We start from the raw sequence: 19,304 nt of genomic DNA, 5'->3' as shown, positions 1-19,304 counted from the left end.
ATCTCCTAATAAATTGCTTGATTGATATGAATATACAAAAAAGAAGGACAGAACAATATTACTGTTTGGGACACACTCTCAGTAATGGGATAAAATATAACTTTTAATAGTCAATTTAGAAAGAGCTATAAGTCTTGCATTAATATAAAACACATGAGCGAAAATACAAAATGTTAATATATAGCAATATCTCAATATTGTAAGCAAACAAATGTAACCACAAGTTACAGTATAGCCTAGATAGGCAACCGTCTTACAAGTATAGTTACTTTCTAGGGTTATACCACTGCAAAGAATAAAAATAACAAAATACAGAGGAGGGAACAAGGGGGGATTTTCCCCCTAAGAAAATGTGGTGTGATGAGTGTAAAAGCGAACATATAAGTAAAATGAAGTGATGAATAAAGGGTAACATACAAATTAAAATCTATAACTGAAACTATCCATATTTATAGTCACTTTGGGTCATTATAAACTGAGACGTCTCTCAGTAATATAATAAGAAAGATAGGAGTTCTTGAATAGAACCCCTATTAATAATGTCACTTATAGATTAGTAGAAATGATAGAGCTTGTGTGCTTATTTAAATAGGGATCTGCTTTCTCCGTTTATACATTTGTATGAAATGGGAGATGAGAGTCCCTAGATAGTGGCACAGTGAAATAAGTTAAGTGCTCTTTCTACTGTCAACCCCCTATTCATGTTCTGATACATAGCAGCACAGAGTGATGTAAGGTGGGCATAGCTGATGAGAGGGCAGCTGAATATAGGAGAAAAGTATCTGAAAGAATTCTTCACCTCTGAACAATTGCTTGTGGTGTGGGGGGTCCTCTGTGCGCACCAAGGCACCCCCAGATGAGGACACACAACGCACATTTCGCCTGTGCTTTTTCAAGTGTGATTGATATGAACCAAATGTTCGTCAGAGGTATTTACATACTAAAGGGGGAATTCAATTAGATGTGGGACTTACCATGGTCTTTTAGTTACCGGTTAAATGCCCAGAGCTTTAAAATTATATTCCGCAGTAAGCCCCATATTCAGTGGTTAACATTAGTAAAGCTACCAGCAATGTCCTTGTACCAGAGGGGAGCTTTTGAAAACTGGTATCATCTCACAAACGTGCCATCCCTCATGTCAGTGGGGGAGATATTGCTGGTCATGGATGGAAGAAATGAATCTATCAGGCTGAAACGGCGCTCTGGAAAAGGGCAAGGTGGATTTTTTTAATTTACAAAAAGGGCAGGATGCCGCACCCCGCTAAAATAGTCTAGCGGGAACACTACATATACACTGATCAGCCATAACATTAAAACCACTGACGGGTGAAGTGAATAACATTGATTATCTTGTTACAATGACATCTGTCAAGGGTGGGATATATTAGGCAGCAAGTGAACAGTCAGTTATTGAAGTTCCATGCACAGGTGACTTCTCAAGACTCACCGCAGAGACTACACCTACCAGGTTCACCCCTCCTTCAGCGCTCTCTCATCAGGCTAAGCACCTACTCCTTCCTGCAATGGTGACCCTGATAATAGAAGCGTTACTTTACTGCTTTCAATCTTATTAACTTGACACTCTAACCTCCCGTTCACTAAAATACTGTATCACACGGGAAGGAAGTAGAAGTTTTAGGAATACTGACATAGATTCTGATACATTCCTCCTTTACCAGTCACTCTCCTAAAAATAATTCAATGCTGGTTTTATATTTGAACATCTGTACCATCTTATTAGATTGGATTCGCAGACCACACAAAGCACAGTATACTCTCTTTGTTATTGATTTTAAGTCACAACATATATATGTCTTTTGATAAGTTTTAAACAGACTGTCTAACAATGGGAACAATAGTTCCACTAATATAACACCCTTTTGAATTGCCAAAGAGGCAACTTGTGGAATACTAATATGGTTGTGATATCAAACAAGATATGTGGCCTCTCTTTGATTATCATATATTGTACACCCAAAATGGGAACAGTGGTTCTATTTACACGAGTTCTGTGGAGCAACTCAGGAGGCACACTGTGAGATTGAGAGCACAATGTTGTGTAATACTGCTACTATCAGCGACCATGATATTGTTTGCAAATAACTAGCTGTGGTGTTTTCTTTGAGAAAAAAACTTTCCTATATTGCAGATATATATAAATATCCAATTGTCTACAATTTATCTGTGCATGTACAGTATGATACATATGCATTATACAATTAAAACAAATATATGCCAGCAGCTCTAGAAGCAATTAAGCAATTACATTTCTTGCACACGGCAATGTATTTATGTGTGCAGCTGTATATCTTTGCACAGTACTGACTGTCCATAATACATTTTATTGTTAACTTATCTACTTATCTACTCTAGGAGGAGACTGGCTAAATCACCCTACACTTGAACCCCCAATTTTTCTTAAACAACTATATTAAAAGTTATATTTTAAAACACATTAATTTTTCAAGAGTTTCCCCACAAAGAGGTTTTTTCCTTTTTTTCTGCTCCCTTGCAGAAACTCCCTGATTTATACAGTTTCTAACAATATTACTTATAGATTGTTGGTTTATGCATATACTCTAATCATTTCTATCTACAGTTCGGTGCAGGATCATTTCCCTTTCTTTTGTCATGTATCACCTACCTAAACATTGTTGCAGGAAATTTTCACCCCTGCATGGCAACAGTATTCCCTGACAGCAGTGGCCTCTCTTAGCAGGATAGTACGCCCTGCCACACTGCAAAAATTGACAAAGAATTCAAGGTGTTGACTTGGTCTCCAAATTCCCATCTCAATCTGTTCTAGCATCTGTGAGAAGTGCTGGAAAAAAAAGTCTAAGCCATGGAGGCCAAACCTCGCAACATACAGGACTTAAAGGATCTGCTGCTAACGTCTTGGTGCCAGATACCACAGGAGACCTTCAGAAGTCTTGTGGTGTCCATGTCTCGACGGGTCAGAGCTATTTTTGTGGCAAGAGGGGGACCTACACAATATTAGGCAGGTGTTTTTAATGTTATGGCTGATTGGCGTATACTGTATATATTCAGTTGTAGTATATATCCATTCCATTACCTTCCACTTCTGAGTTGCACTTGAGGAAACACTTCATCTGACTAAGACATCTGAGATCCTTTCACCTTCTTCTTCAGAAGCAGATTTGAACAAGGCAGTTGCTTTCAAGCAAGACCTAAAACTTGATAAAATTGCATCTGAGATATCTGCACCTTTGCTAGGTACTATTCATTCACAGGAAGTACCTTTGCTGGAAAACCCTTCAACTCAGCTATCAATGTTGTCAGTGGCTTCTACAGATAACTGAGTTTCAATGGAAAAGTAAGCGTAGTAAACACAACTGTAAACAAAGCAGAGTATCTGTTAGAAGCTCCATTTATAGAGTACCAAGAGGAGTCAATCATCCATTCTCAAACTGGTGGGTCTAATTCACATGATGCTCATTTGCTACAAGAAGATTCATCTTCAGTGGTAGACTTTAACACACAGACTCTTTCATCCCTTATTTTACCTGAGCACTGTCATGTAGAATCAAGTAGACTAGCTCCAGAATCTCTGCAAGAGTTCATTCCTTTTGACAGTCAACTTACTACTGTCAGGATGCGGCATGGGATCAGCCGCTACTCACTTCTGCGCTGGCATCCTTGGGCTTAGGTGTCCAGACGCTGGGAGTGGAGGTGAGTGGTGACTGAGTATTCTCCCTGGGTTCCGCTAGGGCTTCAGTGCATGCCTCCTGGTTTCCGGGGTGCCGGGCATGGGCGCAGCCATGTTGGCTCATATCACCTGACTAGTCTCTCCCAATGGTAGTCCTGTGGTCACTCAGCTGATCCTGTGATCCAATGATCAGCTACCCAGGGGTATTTAAGTCTGACTCCAGGAACAGGAAACTGCTGTTCAACTTCACTGTTCCAGTGACTTGTGATACTCACCAGTGTTGCTCTGGGGTTTCTTTCCTTCAGAGTGTTGCTTCACCCTACTTACAGCTCTCTAGAATTTCCTGCATTAGCTTCAATGCTATTTTCAGTCTGAGACTTAGGACCTGATTCAGAGCCGCTCGTAAGCGGCCGCTCATTCGCTCCGAGCGATGTTCGCACATCTGCGCATGCGTATGGGTCATAATGCGCATGCGCCAACCAGTCAGTGCGGTCGGAAATCGTGTGTTCGTAAAATAGCGAGTGCCTGCTAATTTGAGTGACAGGATGAGGCGTTTGTGGGTGGTAACAGGGGAAGGTGCTTGAAAACGGGGAGTGGAGATCCGAACGCAGGCATGCCAAACGGTCAAAATGGGTGTTTTAAGGGTGTGCATAATTAACAAAGCAGCGTCATCGGCCACGTCACTTGGTTGTCTCCTAGCCTGAACTGTTCACATGATTGCGGTAGGAAAATCCAACCACAAGCACTGCGAGCAGTTCAGACGCCTTTCGATGTACTCGATTAATCTAATAAATAGCGGACATGACGTATGATGCGAACGACAAAGGGGCGTCTTTACAAAATAGCGAGCGCATATTTCGTTCGCTCGCTCAGACATAGAGGCGTCAACAGACCGCAAAGAGTGAGCGCTCAATTTAAATAGCCGGCCCCTTTTTCTGAACGAGCGAGCGCAAATAGCGTCCGGCTCTGAATCAGGCCCTTAGTTCTCTCCCAGTACTCCTGTCTTTTATGTTCTATTCCTGTGTGTCTTCTAATGTGCTGCTAGTTCTGTTGCAGTTTCTCTGTGTCACTGAGGTGTCAGATTATCTGCTATTACTAATTAGCTCCCAGCTGCATCTCTAAGTATATGCCCGTGTCCACTTTGCTCTGTGTTTGTCTATGCAAATCAGCACCTGCATTTCTAGTATTCCCAGTACTCTCTAGCAAGCCTGTGATTAGGATCTCTAACAGTGCTCCAATATTCAGCATTCAGTTCACCTCCAGTGTTCTAGCAGTTACTTAATTTTATATAGTTTCCGGTCTTCTGCCATTCCCAGGTACCTGTCCAGAGGGCCGCGGCCTGCTCACTTTGTGCGGCGAAAACCAAATCCCAATTGGAGGGGTCACTGGAGAAAACCACCAAGTGAGTTAGACTCCGCACCTCTGGGCAGGTCTAGCCAAACCTGGGTTCGGCCGCAACTAGGAGACCTAGCTACAGTCACTTACCTAGTCACCCGAACCCCTCGGCTCACTGTCTTCCACAGAGGAACACTTGCACTGGATCGTGACAACTACTATAGAACTTCAAACTAATGCCATCTTAGAAGTATCTGTGGCACTTGAACATCCAGATGTTTGCCATTCTGAGCCCATCTTGGATTCCACAATTGCTAAGACAGTGGAACTTTGAAAAAATGGTGACAGGGCCTTTGGACTCTAGGCACGTGACACCCAGAATGAGGCTCATGTCAGCCCGATCACTGAGCCAGAGGGGGATGATGTCAAGAAGCAACCACCTGCCGAGTCAGATCCAATTCCTTCACAAGAATAGAAGCAAAACTTAGATAAGACCCCAAAAGATTGATTGTCTTGATAGATTTCACACAATCATTTGTGACTTTAAGGAAACTGTGGACCGTAAACTGAAATGAGTCCTCGATGTTCTCAACAAGGGACTACGGAAAGGGCGACAAACAATTTGTATAATATGTATGGTAGCCATTAAATGAAGGTGTGCAATAAAACAAAGCCAAAAAAGAATGGAAACCTATAAACGAGATCAGTTGAGGAAGAGGATCCAGAACACATACGTTGTTCTGCAGAGAGATTTGTATCCTCAACAAGCTAACCTCATAGATGTTCAAACATCTGATAAAGCAAGTCACTAAGTTAGCCATAGACTCAGAGGATTGGGTATAGAGCATCAATTATCTAATATTTGAGAGAGCTATCTCCGAGACAAACTTCTCTGTTGCTTAAAGTCTCAATTGCAGTGATTGTCAACTTTTGCAATCTGCTATTAAATTGCTGCCAAAAGGAGTTTGAAAAGGACAAGGATGATGATGAGTTATACAAAAGGAAGCAGAAAGGATGCTGCTTGCACACCAGAGGAACTGCATGCCCAAAATAAAAGTGTTTAAAGCTAGGGATAGTGCTAGGCACAGGTCCTTTGTGAACATTGAATTACTTATCAGTAAATTAATTGGAGAGATTTTCATAATGAAAAAATCTATTATGCATTGTTGTTAAGTAAAGTCATTAGTGAACCATGATGAGGAGTCTTTGGAGTGTCTAGGTCCACTGCTGTCCACACTTGGGAAGGACTTCTAAAGGGCCATTTCTCAAATGGATCAGTATGTTAACCAAATGGCTAAAATAATTTAATAAAGAAAAACATCTTCTCTATGTAATGCTGCAGGATCTCACACATCTATGATTGTGCAAATGGATAACTCCATGTGCAGACCAGAGCCCTAATCCTGACTATTGATCAAATGTATAAGGCAGCAGAGGTAAAAAAAAGACTATTGGAGCATTAAGGTCCTGCAGCTAATGTCCAAAAAAAAAAAAAAACAAGAGTCACCAGGGATTGCAGTGTAATATACAAGAAAGCAGGTGCCCTGTGTGAAGAATCTGAACTCGGATGGGAAGAGTTCTTGTCAAAAGGTCAAGATGTGAACATTTTTATCAGTGACAATAAACTTGAGTACACATTGGAAGAGGATAGAAATCTAATAAAAAAGGATCTTTCATCAGAAGATCTGGACAAGGTACCCACTAGAGTCTTTAAAGAGAATAGTAGTTACCAGCTGATATTTTACAGGATTGAAGCCAAGTTAGCCGACCAACAGTTGTCATCCAACACCTTTGTCTGTACACTAATGCATGTGGTGTGCCACTCTGCCATTATGCATGACAATCCTGGTAGTAGGGTAGTTGTAGATGTCATTGTGATCTACACCAGAGCTAAGCTACTTCATAAACTCTTCAGTAATGAGACAAATGATCTAGGTGCTTTATGTGTTCTGTAGGCACTTGTGAATAATGACCAGCCACCAAACTTTTGGATGTACTTTGATGCTCTATGTGATGAATACAAGATAAAAGGAGAACCGACTTGCAAATGGTAATCTAGCAAGAAGCCAGCAGAGCAACGGGAAAATGTTACCCTCAAATCTGTCACAGCCTTCTTTACCATACTGCGGGAAGCAAAATATGTGTCTGATACTGATCACAAAGATGAGACATTTACCCAAATGCTTGCTCAGTTTAACCTGATTTGGTTGTTTTTCCTTTGTTTATAACTTTTCTAAATTATTTGGCTCAATCCAGTTAGGAGTGAGTTGAAACACTCATACATTACACTAATGCACAAACCTGAGAAATGTGAGATCCAATTAGAAATGTCAAAGCTGATTTTTGCACTTTTATTAATGTGGAAAAATGATAGCAAGCGTTTTTCATCAAATTAACGTCTTTACGGCATTTTGGGGTACAGGAAAATGTCTGTATAGTAATGTTTCAGTGTTTTATACAAGTTTGTAAAAAGTTGACATTTACATCTCATTTGCAAGTTCAAAAATCCCTCTCACATCAATACACCACATACCTGTCCCACACCATTTACACCTCCACATACCTGTCCCACACCATTTACACCACTACATACCTGTCCCACACCATTTACACCTCCACATACCTGTCCCACACCATTTACACCTCCACATACCTGTCCCACACCATTTACACCTCTACATACCTGTCCCACAATATTTACACCTACACATACCTGTCCCACACCATTTACACCTCCACATACCTGTCCCACACCATTTACACCACCACATACCTGTCCCACACCATTTACACCTCCACATACCTGTCCCACACCATTTACACCTCCCCATACCTGTCCCACACCATTTACACCTCCACATACCTGTCCCACACCATTTACACCACCACATACCTGTCCCACACCATTTACATCTCCACATACCTGTCCCACACCATTTACACATATCTGTCCAGGTTGGCTATGGGATGCTGGCACTTGGGTTCCCGGCAGTCAGAATCCCGATGTTGGCATCATGTCAAGGTTAGGATACCGACACATGTCGGTCAATATCTTAACCTTCCCCCTCACCCTCCCTCCCCGGTGCCTAATCCTAACCTCCCCCCCTAGTACCTAAACCTAACCCTCCCCCCTTAAGGCCTAACCCTAACTCCTAAACCTCCCCCTAAGCCCAGTACTTACCATTGGGATGCCGCCAGTCGGGATTCCGGCGCCAGCTCTCTAAACGCCGGCATCCCAACTGTCAGGATGTTGACCGCATCTCTATCTGTCCTTCATCATTTAACCCATTATTGAGATTTTTAGAGAAATTCATCTAAAAACTGACATGTCTCTATTAGCCAAATTATGCTTTTTAAACCACTCCAAGTACATGATTATTAATTGGGAGGGGTGTACCAGAGGTTCTGTGCTGTGTCCCCTATTTTTTACCTTCAAATACAAATTTTCCCTACCTTTTCTGCTGCTCAGGGGGGTGCACACAGAAAAAAAAAGTTTTTTGGGTTTCAATTTAATAAGAGCTATTTGGGGACAGCACAGGAAGCTTGGAAAGCTGCATCCCATCTTTTTTCTCTACTCTGCATTTTTCCTGAATGGGCTCTTACCTGCTTATTACCAGTTATTTATATAGCGCAGACATATTCCGCAGAGCTTTACAGAGAATATTTGCCCGTTAACATCAGTCCCTGCCCCAGTGAAGCTTACAATCTATATTGTCTACTACATGTACACATACACACTAGAGTTAATTTTTGCTGGGAGCCAATTAACCTACCAGTAAATTTTTGGGGTGTGGGAGGAAACCAGAGCACCTGGTGGAAACCCACGCAAGCACAGGGAGAATATTCAAACTTCACACAGTTAATGCCGTAGTGGGAATTGAACCCACGACCTCAGTGATGTGAGGCACCTCAATGCAACTTGCAAGCAAGCAGCACTTGCTTTCAAGTTGCTTCTTATTTACCAACTGTACTTAATATTTTGTTACAGGACCACAGGTTTTAAAAAGATGTCAATTGAAATGTCCCCATTTTTTAGTACTAACAGCAAAGTCTGATTTCTCTAAAATTTTTTGGATTTTGTATATTAATTGTAATTTTTACTATTGTTATTTTTGTGCTTCATTAACTGATATTTATTGAAGCAGAGTACTATCCAAATAAGCCTAGTTATTAACAATTCCAGTAAGCATTGTATAATTAGTGTAGTAGTAGAGATGTGTGCCGGACCATTTTTGCTGGATTTGGATTTGCCTCTGATTCGTCGTCCGGTTTTGGATTTGCTAAACCGCCGTGACTGGTTTTGGATTTGAATGTTTTGTAAAAATTTACAAAAAAAGCTAATTTTTTTTGTTCCTAGAGTATTATTAACCTCAATAACATTAATTTCCAGTCACTTTTGACCACCTCACAGCTGTGTGGAGTCAGACCGCTTTTACACACACGCTTTGGGGCTCTACAGCGTACTGGGGTGCAGTGCACAGTACAAACAAATACAACAATTTTTATTTTTTTTTAAATTGCCAACTTGGCTCACACTGCGTGGAGTCAGATCGCTTTTACACATACGCTCTGGTAATACAGCGTACTGAGGTGCAGTGCACAGTACAAATACAACAATTTTTATTTTTTTAAATTGGCAGCTTGGCTCACATTGCGTAGAGTCAGACTGCTTTTACGCACATGCTCTGTGATAATACAGCATACTGGGGTGCAGTGCGCAGAACTGTACAAATACAAGTTTGATTTTTTAACTTTATTTTATTATTTTAGAGTTTTGTTGCTGACAAATATAGATTCACACTGTGAACACAGTGGTTGAGGTTTGCGGAGTCAGTGCAGCACCACTGTGATGGAATTAGACTATTTAGACTAAGGGGACTGGACCATGCTTGCTTACATCCTGGCTGCTTCCTCCGGGAGGAAGCAGCCAGGTCGGTGTAGCAGGGGGGCGGGGCCTGTATAGAGGGGCGTGGCCGGACATTTTACCAGCGTTTGGGGTGGGACTGGGGGCCGGAGCCACGCAATCGCGTCATTTAGGCTCCGCCCCCGCTACACAATGCCGATATTTCCGGCATTGCTATGCGGGAGGCGGGGTTATGATGACGCGATTCAGCGTGAATCGCATCATCAGCCCCTCCGCAGCGGGGGTTTAGCACTACATTGTGGGGGGGGACTGGAAAAGTCGGGAGGCCTGCCTACTTTTCCGGGGGGCCGGGAGCGGCACCCGATTTTCGGGAGGCTCCTGGCCATAACGGGAGAGTAGGCATGTATGGACTGGACCAGATTGCCACGTAGATGCACATAGTAACAGCTCAGTCCCTTAGAGATGGACAGAGCCCCAGCAGCACAGCCCCTTAGAGATGGACACAGCCCCAGCAGCACAGCCCCTTAGAGATGGACAGAGCCCCAGCAGCACAGCCCCTTAGAGATGGACACAGCCCCATCAGCACAGCCCCTTAGAGATGGACACACAGCAGCACAGCCCCTTAGAGATGGACACAGCCCCACTTGGACACCGCAAAGCAGAGCGCAGCATGCAGAAGTATGACTTGAGAGAATGGCGCCGAGTCCCGGCCACGGCTCCTTATATGGAATCTAAAACCTGCGAGAATCCGTACCAGGATGATGACGTTCGGCCTCGATCTGACATCCGAGCCTGGGAGAAAACCCCGAGCCTGGACTTGGATGCGGCTTGGATTAAGAAGTTCGGAGCAGTCCGGAATCAAAGTAATCCGAATCGCTCATCTCTATGTAGTAGTATAGTGGGGACAGACACTAAATTATCCCTGGAATATAAAAGATGGCAGGTACCCTCTTGGACTCCTTGCAGTTTGCCTACCAGGCGAATAGATTGGTGGAGGATGCAGTCAATATGGGACTGCACCATATCTTGCAACATCTTCATCTGCCGGGTACCTATATGAGGGTCCTGTTTGTCGACTTCAGTTTGGCATTCAATACAATTGTCCCAGGGATATAGTTTACCAAATTGGTTGAGGGTTCCGGTATCTAGATTTTTTGGTGGTTTGGAGGCAGTATGTGAGAATGGGGGAGTTAACATCAGGTGCACAAAAGGATCAGCACGGGGGGCACCTCAGGGATGTGTCTTTTCCCCCTTTTCTCTTTGTAACGACTGCACCTCCAGTGACCCATCAGTGAAAATATTTAAATTTGCCGATGACACTACGGTTATTGGCCTGATCAAAGATGGGGAGGAGTCTGCTTACAGGAGGGAGGTGGATCAGTTGGCACTGTGGTGCAGGCGGAATAACTTGAGTTAAACTTACTTAAAATAGTGGAGATGATTGTTGATTTTAGGAAGCACTCAACAGTAGTGTCTCCGCTTACCATGGCTGATAATGTTGTATCTATGGTGGATTCCTTTACATTTTTGGGTTCTGTAACCTTGTGAGATCTGAAGTGGGTGTACAACATTGATGCACTTGTAAAGAAAGCGCAGCAGAGATTGTATTTTTTTTTGCGACAGCTTAGAAAATTTTCCTTCCTCAGGAAGGTTTGTTATTCAGCAATAATAGAGTCTGTGTTATGTTCTTCGATTCAGCTACTGAACGAGATAGGGCCAGCCTTCAAAAAGTTATTAGGACTGTGGAGAGGATGATAGGTGTTGAACTCTCTACTGTGTGGGAGTTGTATCTGTCCAGGGTCAGGAAGCGGGCTAGGAATATTGTAGGAGACCAATCTCATCCTGTTTCAATTGTTACCATCAAGTTGGCAATACAGAGCGCGGCCTGTTAAGATTTCTAGGCAGTTGAATAGTTTCTTTCTTCAGGCAGTTCTTTTGTTAAATATATGAGTGTAGGATATTTTAATGGGTATTTATTATTTTTAAATTAGGAGGTTTTATATTTAGAGGAGTATTTTGTGTTTTTTATGCATTATCTATGTTTTGTAATTGTGTATTGTGAGTGGATGTACTTAACGTTTTGTTTTTATGTAAGTACTCGGCTTGCAGTGAAACGGAGTTAAATTCCTTGTGTACGGTTGGGAATGGGATTGAAATACCGGCGGCTGTTCGGATCCCGACTGTGGAAGCCCGACAGGAGGAAATCCCAATGCTGGCTGGTAAGTATCGTAACCCTCCCCTCCCCCTAACCCTCCCTTAGGGGTGCCAAACCCTAAAACTCCTGGGGTGGTGCCTGACCATAAGTCCCCCCGGGGGTGCCTAAACCTTACCCCCTCTTCCCGCACCCTAAACCTAACCCTCCCAGGGGGTTGCTTAACCCTATCCCCCCCTTTCCCTATCCTAACCCTCCCCGGGGTGGTGCCTAAACCTATCCCTCCCCCCACGACTAACTCCTAAGATGCCCCGGACTTACCACGTTCAGGATGGCATCTGTAAGGATTCCAGTGTTGGGATTAAGATAGGCGTCGGTATTTTGACTCCTATGTTAAGACCCTTGTCGAGCTTGAACCGTTAGCATTTAGACCAGTGGTCCAGCGGTCTAATAACTACATCCCGTATGGTTGTATCCTTGGCCACTAAGGATAATTCTGATTCTGATAAATTAAATTTTACAGCTTTGAAACATTTGTCTTTGCTTTTTCCAACCATCAAATGTATAAAAAAGATGCCTTTATATTTATGTTAACATTGTTAAACTACAATCATTTAAGATCACTATTAATGGTTATTGCCTGAGAGAAGAACGATGGTAAGATATAATTAGATTTTATTTATGAATAATCACTCGTACATTATGATTTAAAGTATTCTTTGCAAGACAGTCACACGTGATATCACATAGTATAGTAACATGGAACAGCCCGGCTCTCAGTACTACACACAGGACGATGCATTATGTATATAAATCTATGATGTGCTATTGTACTGAGAGGGCTCTGTCTTGGCGCATGCGCACGCCGCCTCCCTGCCTCCTGTGTTTACGGAAGCGGCTGTTACGTGTCAGTGAAGGGAGAGGGGCATTCTGGGAGTTCGGCTGATGATGGCCGATCGGAGGGGCTGACAGCTCTGCACACAGCCGGGGACATGTTATAGGCACCAGCTAAGGGTGGGCTTGGCGGAAGGGTTGCCTGCGGCACTGCAGCGGGCGCTCAGCTCCTATTCCCGTTTCTCTATTGTGGAAGGGAGATCGTGAACTGGAAAAATGTCCTCCACCAGCAGCCCAGAGGCCATCAAAAAGCTGCTGGAGAACATGCAGAGTGACCTGCGGGGTCTTTCTATGGAGTGCAAGAAAAAGTTCCCTCCAGTGAAAGAGGTATTTTCTCTATCAGTTTAATAACCCTAACTTATGTTGGTAGCTCCTTCCTCTCCAGTCCATCCCTGACACATCAGCCTCTTGTGTCCACTTGGCAACCTGGTACTCGTTTTCTCTTATACTTCTTTAAACCATGGTCCCCTTGTGCTTAGCTGACATCAATAGTCCTCTTGTGCCTGGCTGATTCCAAAGATGCCCGTCTGGGGGTCTACGGTCGTCCCCTTGTGCCCGTCTGGGTGTCTGCGGTCGTCCCCTTGTTCCCGTCTGTGGGGGTCTGCGGTCGTCCCCTTGTTACCGTCTGGGGGTCTGCGGTCGTCCCCTTGTTACCGTCTGGGGGTCTGTGGTCGTCCCCTTGTGCCCGTCTGGGGTACTCGTTTTGTCTTATCCTTCTTTAAACCATGGTCCCCTTGTGCTTAGCTGACATCAATAGTCCTCTTGTGCCTGGCTGATTCCTAAGATGCCCGTCTGCGGTCGCCCCCTTGTGCCCGTCTGCGGTCGCCCCCTTGTGCCCGTCTGCGGTCGCCCCCTTGTGCCCGTCTGCGGTCGCCCCCTTGTGCCCGTCTGCGGTCGCCCCCTTGTGCCCGTCTGGGGGTCTGCGGTCATCCCCTTGTGCCCGTCTGGGGGTCTGCGGTCGTCCCCTTGTGAAATATCTATCAAACATTTAAATACTACTGCAAATACATTTACAAAACTTTCACTTCAATGTTTCCTTACAGAGCACTTAAGGGTGGGGACCTAAGAGAAACTACAAGAGACGTAGGGATCATTAAACCCTATGCTGATGGATAGGTCATATTTACCAATCCATTATGCAGTGATTTGTGCCTGTAATATATTTCCTTGTGTGTTCTGTGCAGAAAAGCAAAGAAGGACAAATTACAAAGCACTGGTGTTAAAGTTAACTCTAATATGTGAAACTGATGTAGAACAGGCTAGTAATATTTACACTGACATTGTGTTATATTATTTGTGGCCTGAAGAAGAGAATGTACACCTCAGTAACTTGTCATAAGATAAAGTGAGTACTATAATACTCATCATTGCAGATTTGAAAAGTCTCTAAAAAACAATTCAGAAAAAGTGTTTGTGGATATTTAGTACTTTGTTTACATATTATAATATTCTAAGGTTTTTGAATGTCATATTTGTGTATAAAGTTACTAATCCTCTGCTATCTTGTTACTTCCAATTCAGATCACATCTCTGAGCTTTGATCTCCTTTGCTCGCATATCACCAGTTACCTACTTGTGAATTGCTCCCTTGCCAGAGTTCTGGCATCCACTGTGATTTGCTTTCAACACTGATCACACTTGTTCACAGCCTAAAGACCCCAGGTCCATGTGCTTTTTTTCACATTCTCCAAATGTAAAGCCTTCCATACATTTGCTGTCATCATTTAAACAAATGGTTCTCAAAGTTTTTTCCTGCTGTGACACACTGAAGAATGCCATCCACATACATGACACAAAATGTGAAAGAAATAAATGTAAATTAACTTTATCATACCCAAGCACACCGTCCCAACAGTTCTTTACATAAGCCCCCTATGTTCTCTTTAACCATTATAGGGCTGTATTCAAAATTCAAGCGTTAAGTTACCGCCGATGATGTCATTATCGCCTGTTTTGGTTTTACCCCGTATTCAATTTGAAAGACTTTCCGTCTAGGCGGAAAGTCAATGCAATGTAATAGGTGGTGAAGTATCGCCTATGAATGGCAGGCAGAAAAAAGTGCAGAATTGGGGTTTTGGGGTGCAACGTTTCAGGAACCCCCGTGCAGCCTTCAGACAGTCCCCCAAAGGTAATCTGTGTAAAAAAAAAGGTAAGAACACCCCAAAAATTGACTTTGAAAAACGGGTCGAAAAAAAAAATATGTTGGGGTACAAATTTAGAAACTAGCGAACTTGACTGTGAGGGGGTCCCCAAGTATGCCCCAGATGTTTGTTTGATTGCAGGTGCTTGCGGCAGGTGGATTTTTCATGATTTTTTTTCAACTTCACTTTTTCAACTTTAAATATGCTGACCCCCATTTTCAAAAAACCCAAATTTGCTGGGATGTTATTTCCTGGAAAAAATACTCCTAAATACTATTCTGCATCAGGTATAGAAAAACGCTATTTAGCGGCTTTTGAGCCCATTTTAAAAACACCAAATACCTTCAGCATGCCAAATCGGGGGGTACCATAGTGAACCCCTATGTCAGAGCATCATTTGGGGGGTGTCGGGCTGATCTCGCCAAAACTGACAGTACTTTCCGCTTGTTAAAGTATCGCCGGGTCCCGTTTACGCGTACTTTCAAATTGAATATGGGGTTTAACGCGCACGATACTTTCCGCCACCAAAACAGGCGAAGTCGGCGTTAAGTACGACCCACGTTAACTTAACACGGCTCGGCTCAAATTGAATACGGCTCCTAGTTTACTAACTTTAGGACTCCTTTCCTCTTCATTTCCTCCATCATACTGAGGTCTGCGGTTGACGGCTCCTCTTAGTGACAGACCACATGATGCTGAGCTTTCTGCACTGCTGCGGCTGCCTCATTGCTTCTGGCTCCTCTCTGATGCTGCAGGAAGCCAGGGCGTGGATTCGATTTTGTTTGACAAGCCTACGCAGTATCCCCTTGCTCTGCTGATTTGCAGAGCATGTCCTGGAAGGCACACTCTCCTTCCTTTGCTCTTCTGATTGGCCGGAGCGCATCAATCGGGAACCGTCCTTCTTTTTTTTTTTTTTTCTTCTGGTCTTGTCACCCCACTGTCATTGTGCGATGACAATCTCGTGACACACAATTTGAGAAGCGCTGATTTAAACTGTGTGTCACATACTTTCTGAGAGATCATCTTGTCCTCGTAATTGTAATGAGCTAAAAACGATCTGTCCTTAAATTGGAAATTAAAACATTTTTGTAATATAGTTATTTGTTAAAGTGTAAAGGAAATGTGCTTAAACTGAGATGTAAAAAGCATCAGGTGCGCATATTCATACTAAGGTATTTCTTTTTGTTTCTCATGTGATTGCTGCAGTAGAATCTAGGCGGTAGTACAGCTTTAATAAGCCATGTTACATTGTACTAGCCTCCTCCATCCGGTAGCTGGAGCCACGGCAGCAGTTTCTTGGGCTCTTCATGATATGTAGGTAATAGTATATATTTAATATGTATTTCTAAAGAACTAATTTATTTCTCTTAGCTGTGGGGATTGGAGACACTAAATGTCAGCTAATTTTCCAAGTAAAAGCAAAATGAACTAGTACTTTCAGTGCATCTTGCTTTTCAGTAGTTGGTTTCAAGTAGTGCATGGTGAAGTTTTATACCAGAACTATCAAAGTGTATCTCTTTACAGTGGCCATGGATGATTTAACTTGAATACAGTTTTAAAAATGAGAAATTGTATAATTGGTTGCAGATTTCAACTCTATGTACTCACAGTTCTGTTACTGCTGTTTTGATGTGCTGTACAGAATATCTATATGTGTGGATACATGTGTTTTAAAGCTTTTATTATAATTGTAGTTTCTGCACTTGTCAGGTAAAGATAAACACATGGAAGTCTTGTCTCATATATACGTTTAACGTCACTTCTATTATGAATCACTGCTAATGAAATCGTTGTTGTCACAAGTATGTGTTTTTTTTTTTTTCTTCTTACAAATCCATGTAGATCAGATAATTATTTTATAATATATATTTATGTGTGTTGTCACATTCTAGATTGACTTGTCCATTACCATGGAATAAGATGGTAATGTTTTGTACAAATACCTTTTTGAATAATGCACTTGCTGTCATACTTATCTTATATACAGTTTTATTTTTCACTTCCTTCTGCAGAAAGCCCACGATTAAATGTTTGTAAACTATTGCTCAAATTGTTTGGTTTTTTTAGCTACAAACAACGACAGTGTAGTTATAGCTTGCCACATAAATGGAGATTTGTTTGGTTTATGTAAGAATTTTGGCTAGCTTATTTCATTTGTTCGATCACTGCACATCCTATGGCACCAACAAATGTTTTTGTATGTAATGAGTAGTATTGGCATGGTAACATTTCAGGTGGGATCTTAAGTCCTTTAGCTCAAAGATTGGATCTGTGCTTTTATTTGCTTGACCTAATTGCTCACAGATCTGACTAGGCCAGACAATCACCTTGTAACGTATGGATAGTTTAGTTTATTATAAGTGTAAAGTTACAAAATAACTACTCTGTTTACAAATTTTAAGCACTTGTCATTCTAGCGGCTGTTTAAATTGATACTAATAAAAACTGGATACAAATGTGAAGGTGTAATACAAAACCATTTTGCTTAGTATCAGGTTTATTACAGTTGTCAGTTGACATGAAGGCTGTCCCCTCCCACAAGTGTCTATGAGTCCCAGCATAAATACATGAACTGGGGTAAGAAAGGGAATAACAAAAGTATTTGGGGTAAAGCAGGCATGGTGGTGGGCGGTAACCAGATGTGGGTGGTGCCCAGCTGACAAAGTTCTGGAACTCTGGGTTGGACCTTGATGCCCTGCCAGATCTGGTAGTGATGCCAGTGTAGGTTAATGGTGGCTTTTCTGATGTGCAATTTGAGCTTAGATAAGGATTGGTTAATACTTCTGAATCTGCAGGCCTGGCTTGGGATTCTTCACTAGCACATTAATATGGACTAGGATTTGAGTAGAGTGGGTTCCAAAGAGGTTTTGTGGTGTTGGGTAGAGATTTTTTGTACCAATGCTAATTTTTTTTTTTATCTGCATATCAAATTTCAGTGTGCATTTCCACAGTAACTAGGGTCCTGCTCACTATTTACAAAGTTTTTCATTTGTTCTTCCAGACACATCCAAAAGTTACAATCTATTTGTCATGCAAAACTATTCAATTTAATAACATTTTTCCTTGAAAACATTTACTCAGAAGTGCTGTATTCAAACTCGCACTTATTGCAATGAAATACTGCTAGTGAAGAACTAGATATCAAGACTAATGTAGTGCTATAGCGAAAATATATTTATTGTACTAAGCCCTTTTAGAAAGCACTTTATTTAATATGAAAGGCCATTATACTCTCCTTAATGTTTACTTTCATCATTTGATGGAGCTGCTGAATCCCAGCTTCTCCAGGTATCTCTCCCATAACTAGCTGATTATAAAATGCTGGAGGGTGATTCTCTGTGTGACGCACGGAACATCTACATTTATTCAAGAACGTAAACTGTTTCTATACCACAATTTTTTTTTCCTCTGGTGTCCAAGTCTTAAATACTTTGTTGGCAGAAAACATAAAAATGTCACTACAGTCAACTGTTCCTTCTGGAATTTTTTAAAACACTGCTTGATGCAATGACTCAAGAAGGAAATTCTGTAAACTATTTAACTGGAAGTGTCAATAGGTTTCATGAGGAAGGATGTATGATTCAGTTGTGTAAGTGATATTTTAATGCAGCTTTATAAACTTGATATTTTGACATCATGACATTACAGTGTATCTGGGGAATACATTTTAGTTATCAGATTTTTCATACCATGGTCTTGCAGCTCCACATCTAACACATTTTAGTAAACTTTGAATACGTTGTAATAAGCATACACATCTTTGTGTATCTCTGGGCGGTTCTGTAGCTGATGGATCTAAGATGTTTCTCTACAGCCGCTAAATGGCCATTTCATATGCAAGGGAACCATTTTGTGGTAGTGTTGAGGGCTTGTAGCCTGAGTCGCGTCCTGGGGATGCCTATTTCAGACAGATATCTTGCACCCAACATAACGTAGATGAAAGTGCCGATACTAGTGATGATGACTGTGAACGGAAATAGTGGGGCAGTGTGATGGGTACGCATGAAGTAGTGTGTATAGTCACATTAGCATAATATTTATTTTTTGAATGCTGCTACATATGGAGCTGTATACAACTCCGAATCGGACCCTAATGCTGGGTACACACTGGCAGATATATTGGCCGATCAATTGATCGGCCAATATATCGTGTGCAAGTCGTACAGTGTGTACCAGCGATCAGGGCCGCCATCGGGGGGGGCTGTCGGCACTCCGACAGAGAAGGGGGGCCCGGCCCGCTCCACCCGTCCA

At 42.3% G+C, this 19,304-nt stretch overlaps 1 protein-coding gene and 3 pseudogenes across 2 annotated transcripts in view; all 4 read left to right on the top strand.

Moving 5' to 3' along the window:
• The first annotated feature begins 1,072 nt into the window (after window positions 1–1,072).
• LOC148538335 (uncharacterized) lies at window positions 1,073–3,667 on the top strand (annotated as a pseudogene).
• Window positions 3,668–5,573: 1,906 nt separating this feature from the next.
• LOC148538334 (eukaryotic translation initiation factor 4 gamma 1 pseudogene) lies at window positions 5,574–6,465 on the top strand (annotated as a pseudogene).
• A 63-nt stretch (window positions 6,466–6,528) lies between these two features.
• On the top strand, window positions 6,529–7,230 carry LOC148538333 (eukaryotic translation initiation factor 4 gamma 1-like; annotated as a pseudogene).
• Window positions 7,231–12,899: 5,669 nt separating this feature from the next.
• MON2 (MON2 regulator of endosome-to-Golgi trafficking) overlaps window positions 12,900–19,304 on the top strand; it is a 151,013-nt gene continuing 144,608 nt past the window's right edge. Inside the window, exon 1 of one of the 2 annotated variants that reach the window (XM_088454372.1) lies at window positions 12,900–13,239. In XM_088454372.1, coding sequence (XP_088310498.1) covers window positions 13,129–13,239 — 111 coding nt within the window. In that variant the 5' untranslated portion in view covers window positions 12,900–13,128. The remainder of the gene's footprint in view (window positions 13,240–19,304) is intronic. The other variant, XM_088454371.1, reaches the window with a different exon arrangement.

This window comes from Taudactylus pleione, unplaced genomic scaffold, assembly GCF_031769625.1.
Source record: "Taudactylus pleione unplaced genomic scaffold, aTauple2 ptg000040l, whole genome shotgun sequence".
Taxonomy (NCBI): Eukaryota; Metazoa; Chordata; class Amphibia; order Anura; family Myobatrachidae; genus Taudactylus; species Taudactylus pleione.
Note: the sequence above shows the minus strand (reverse complement) of the source record. Positions and strands in the feature narration are given on the sequence as shown.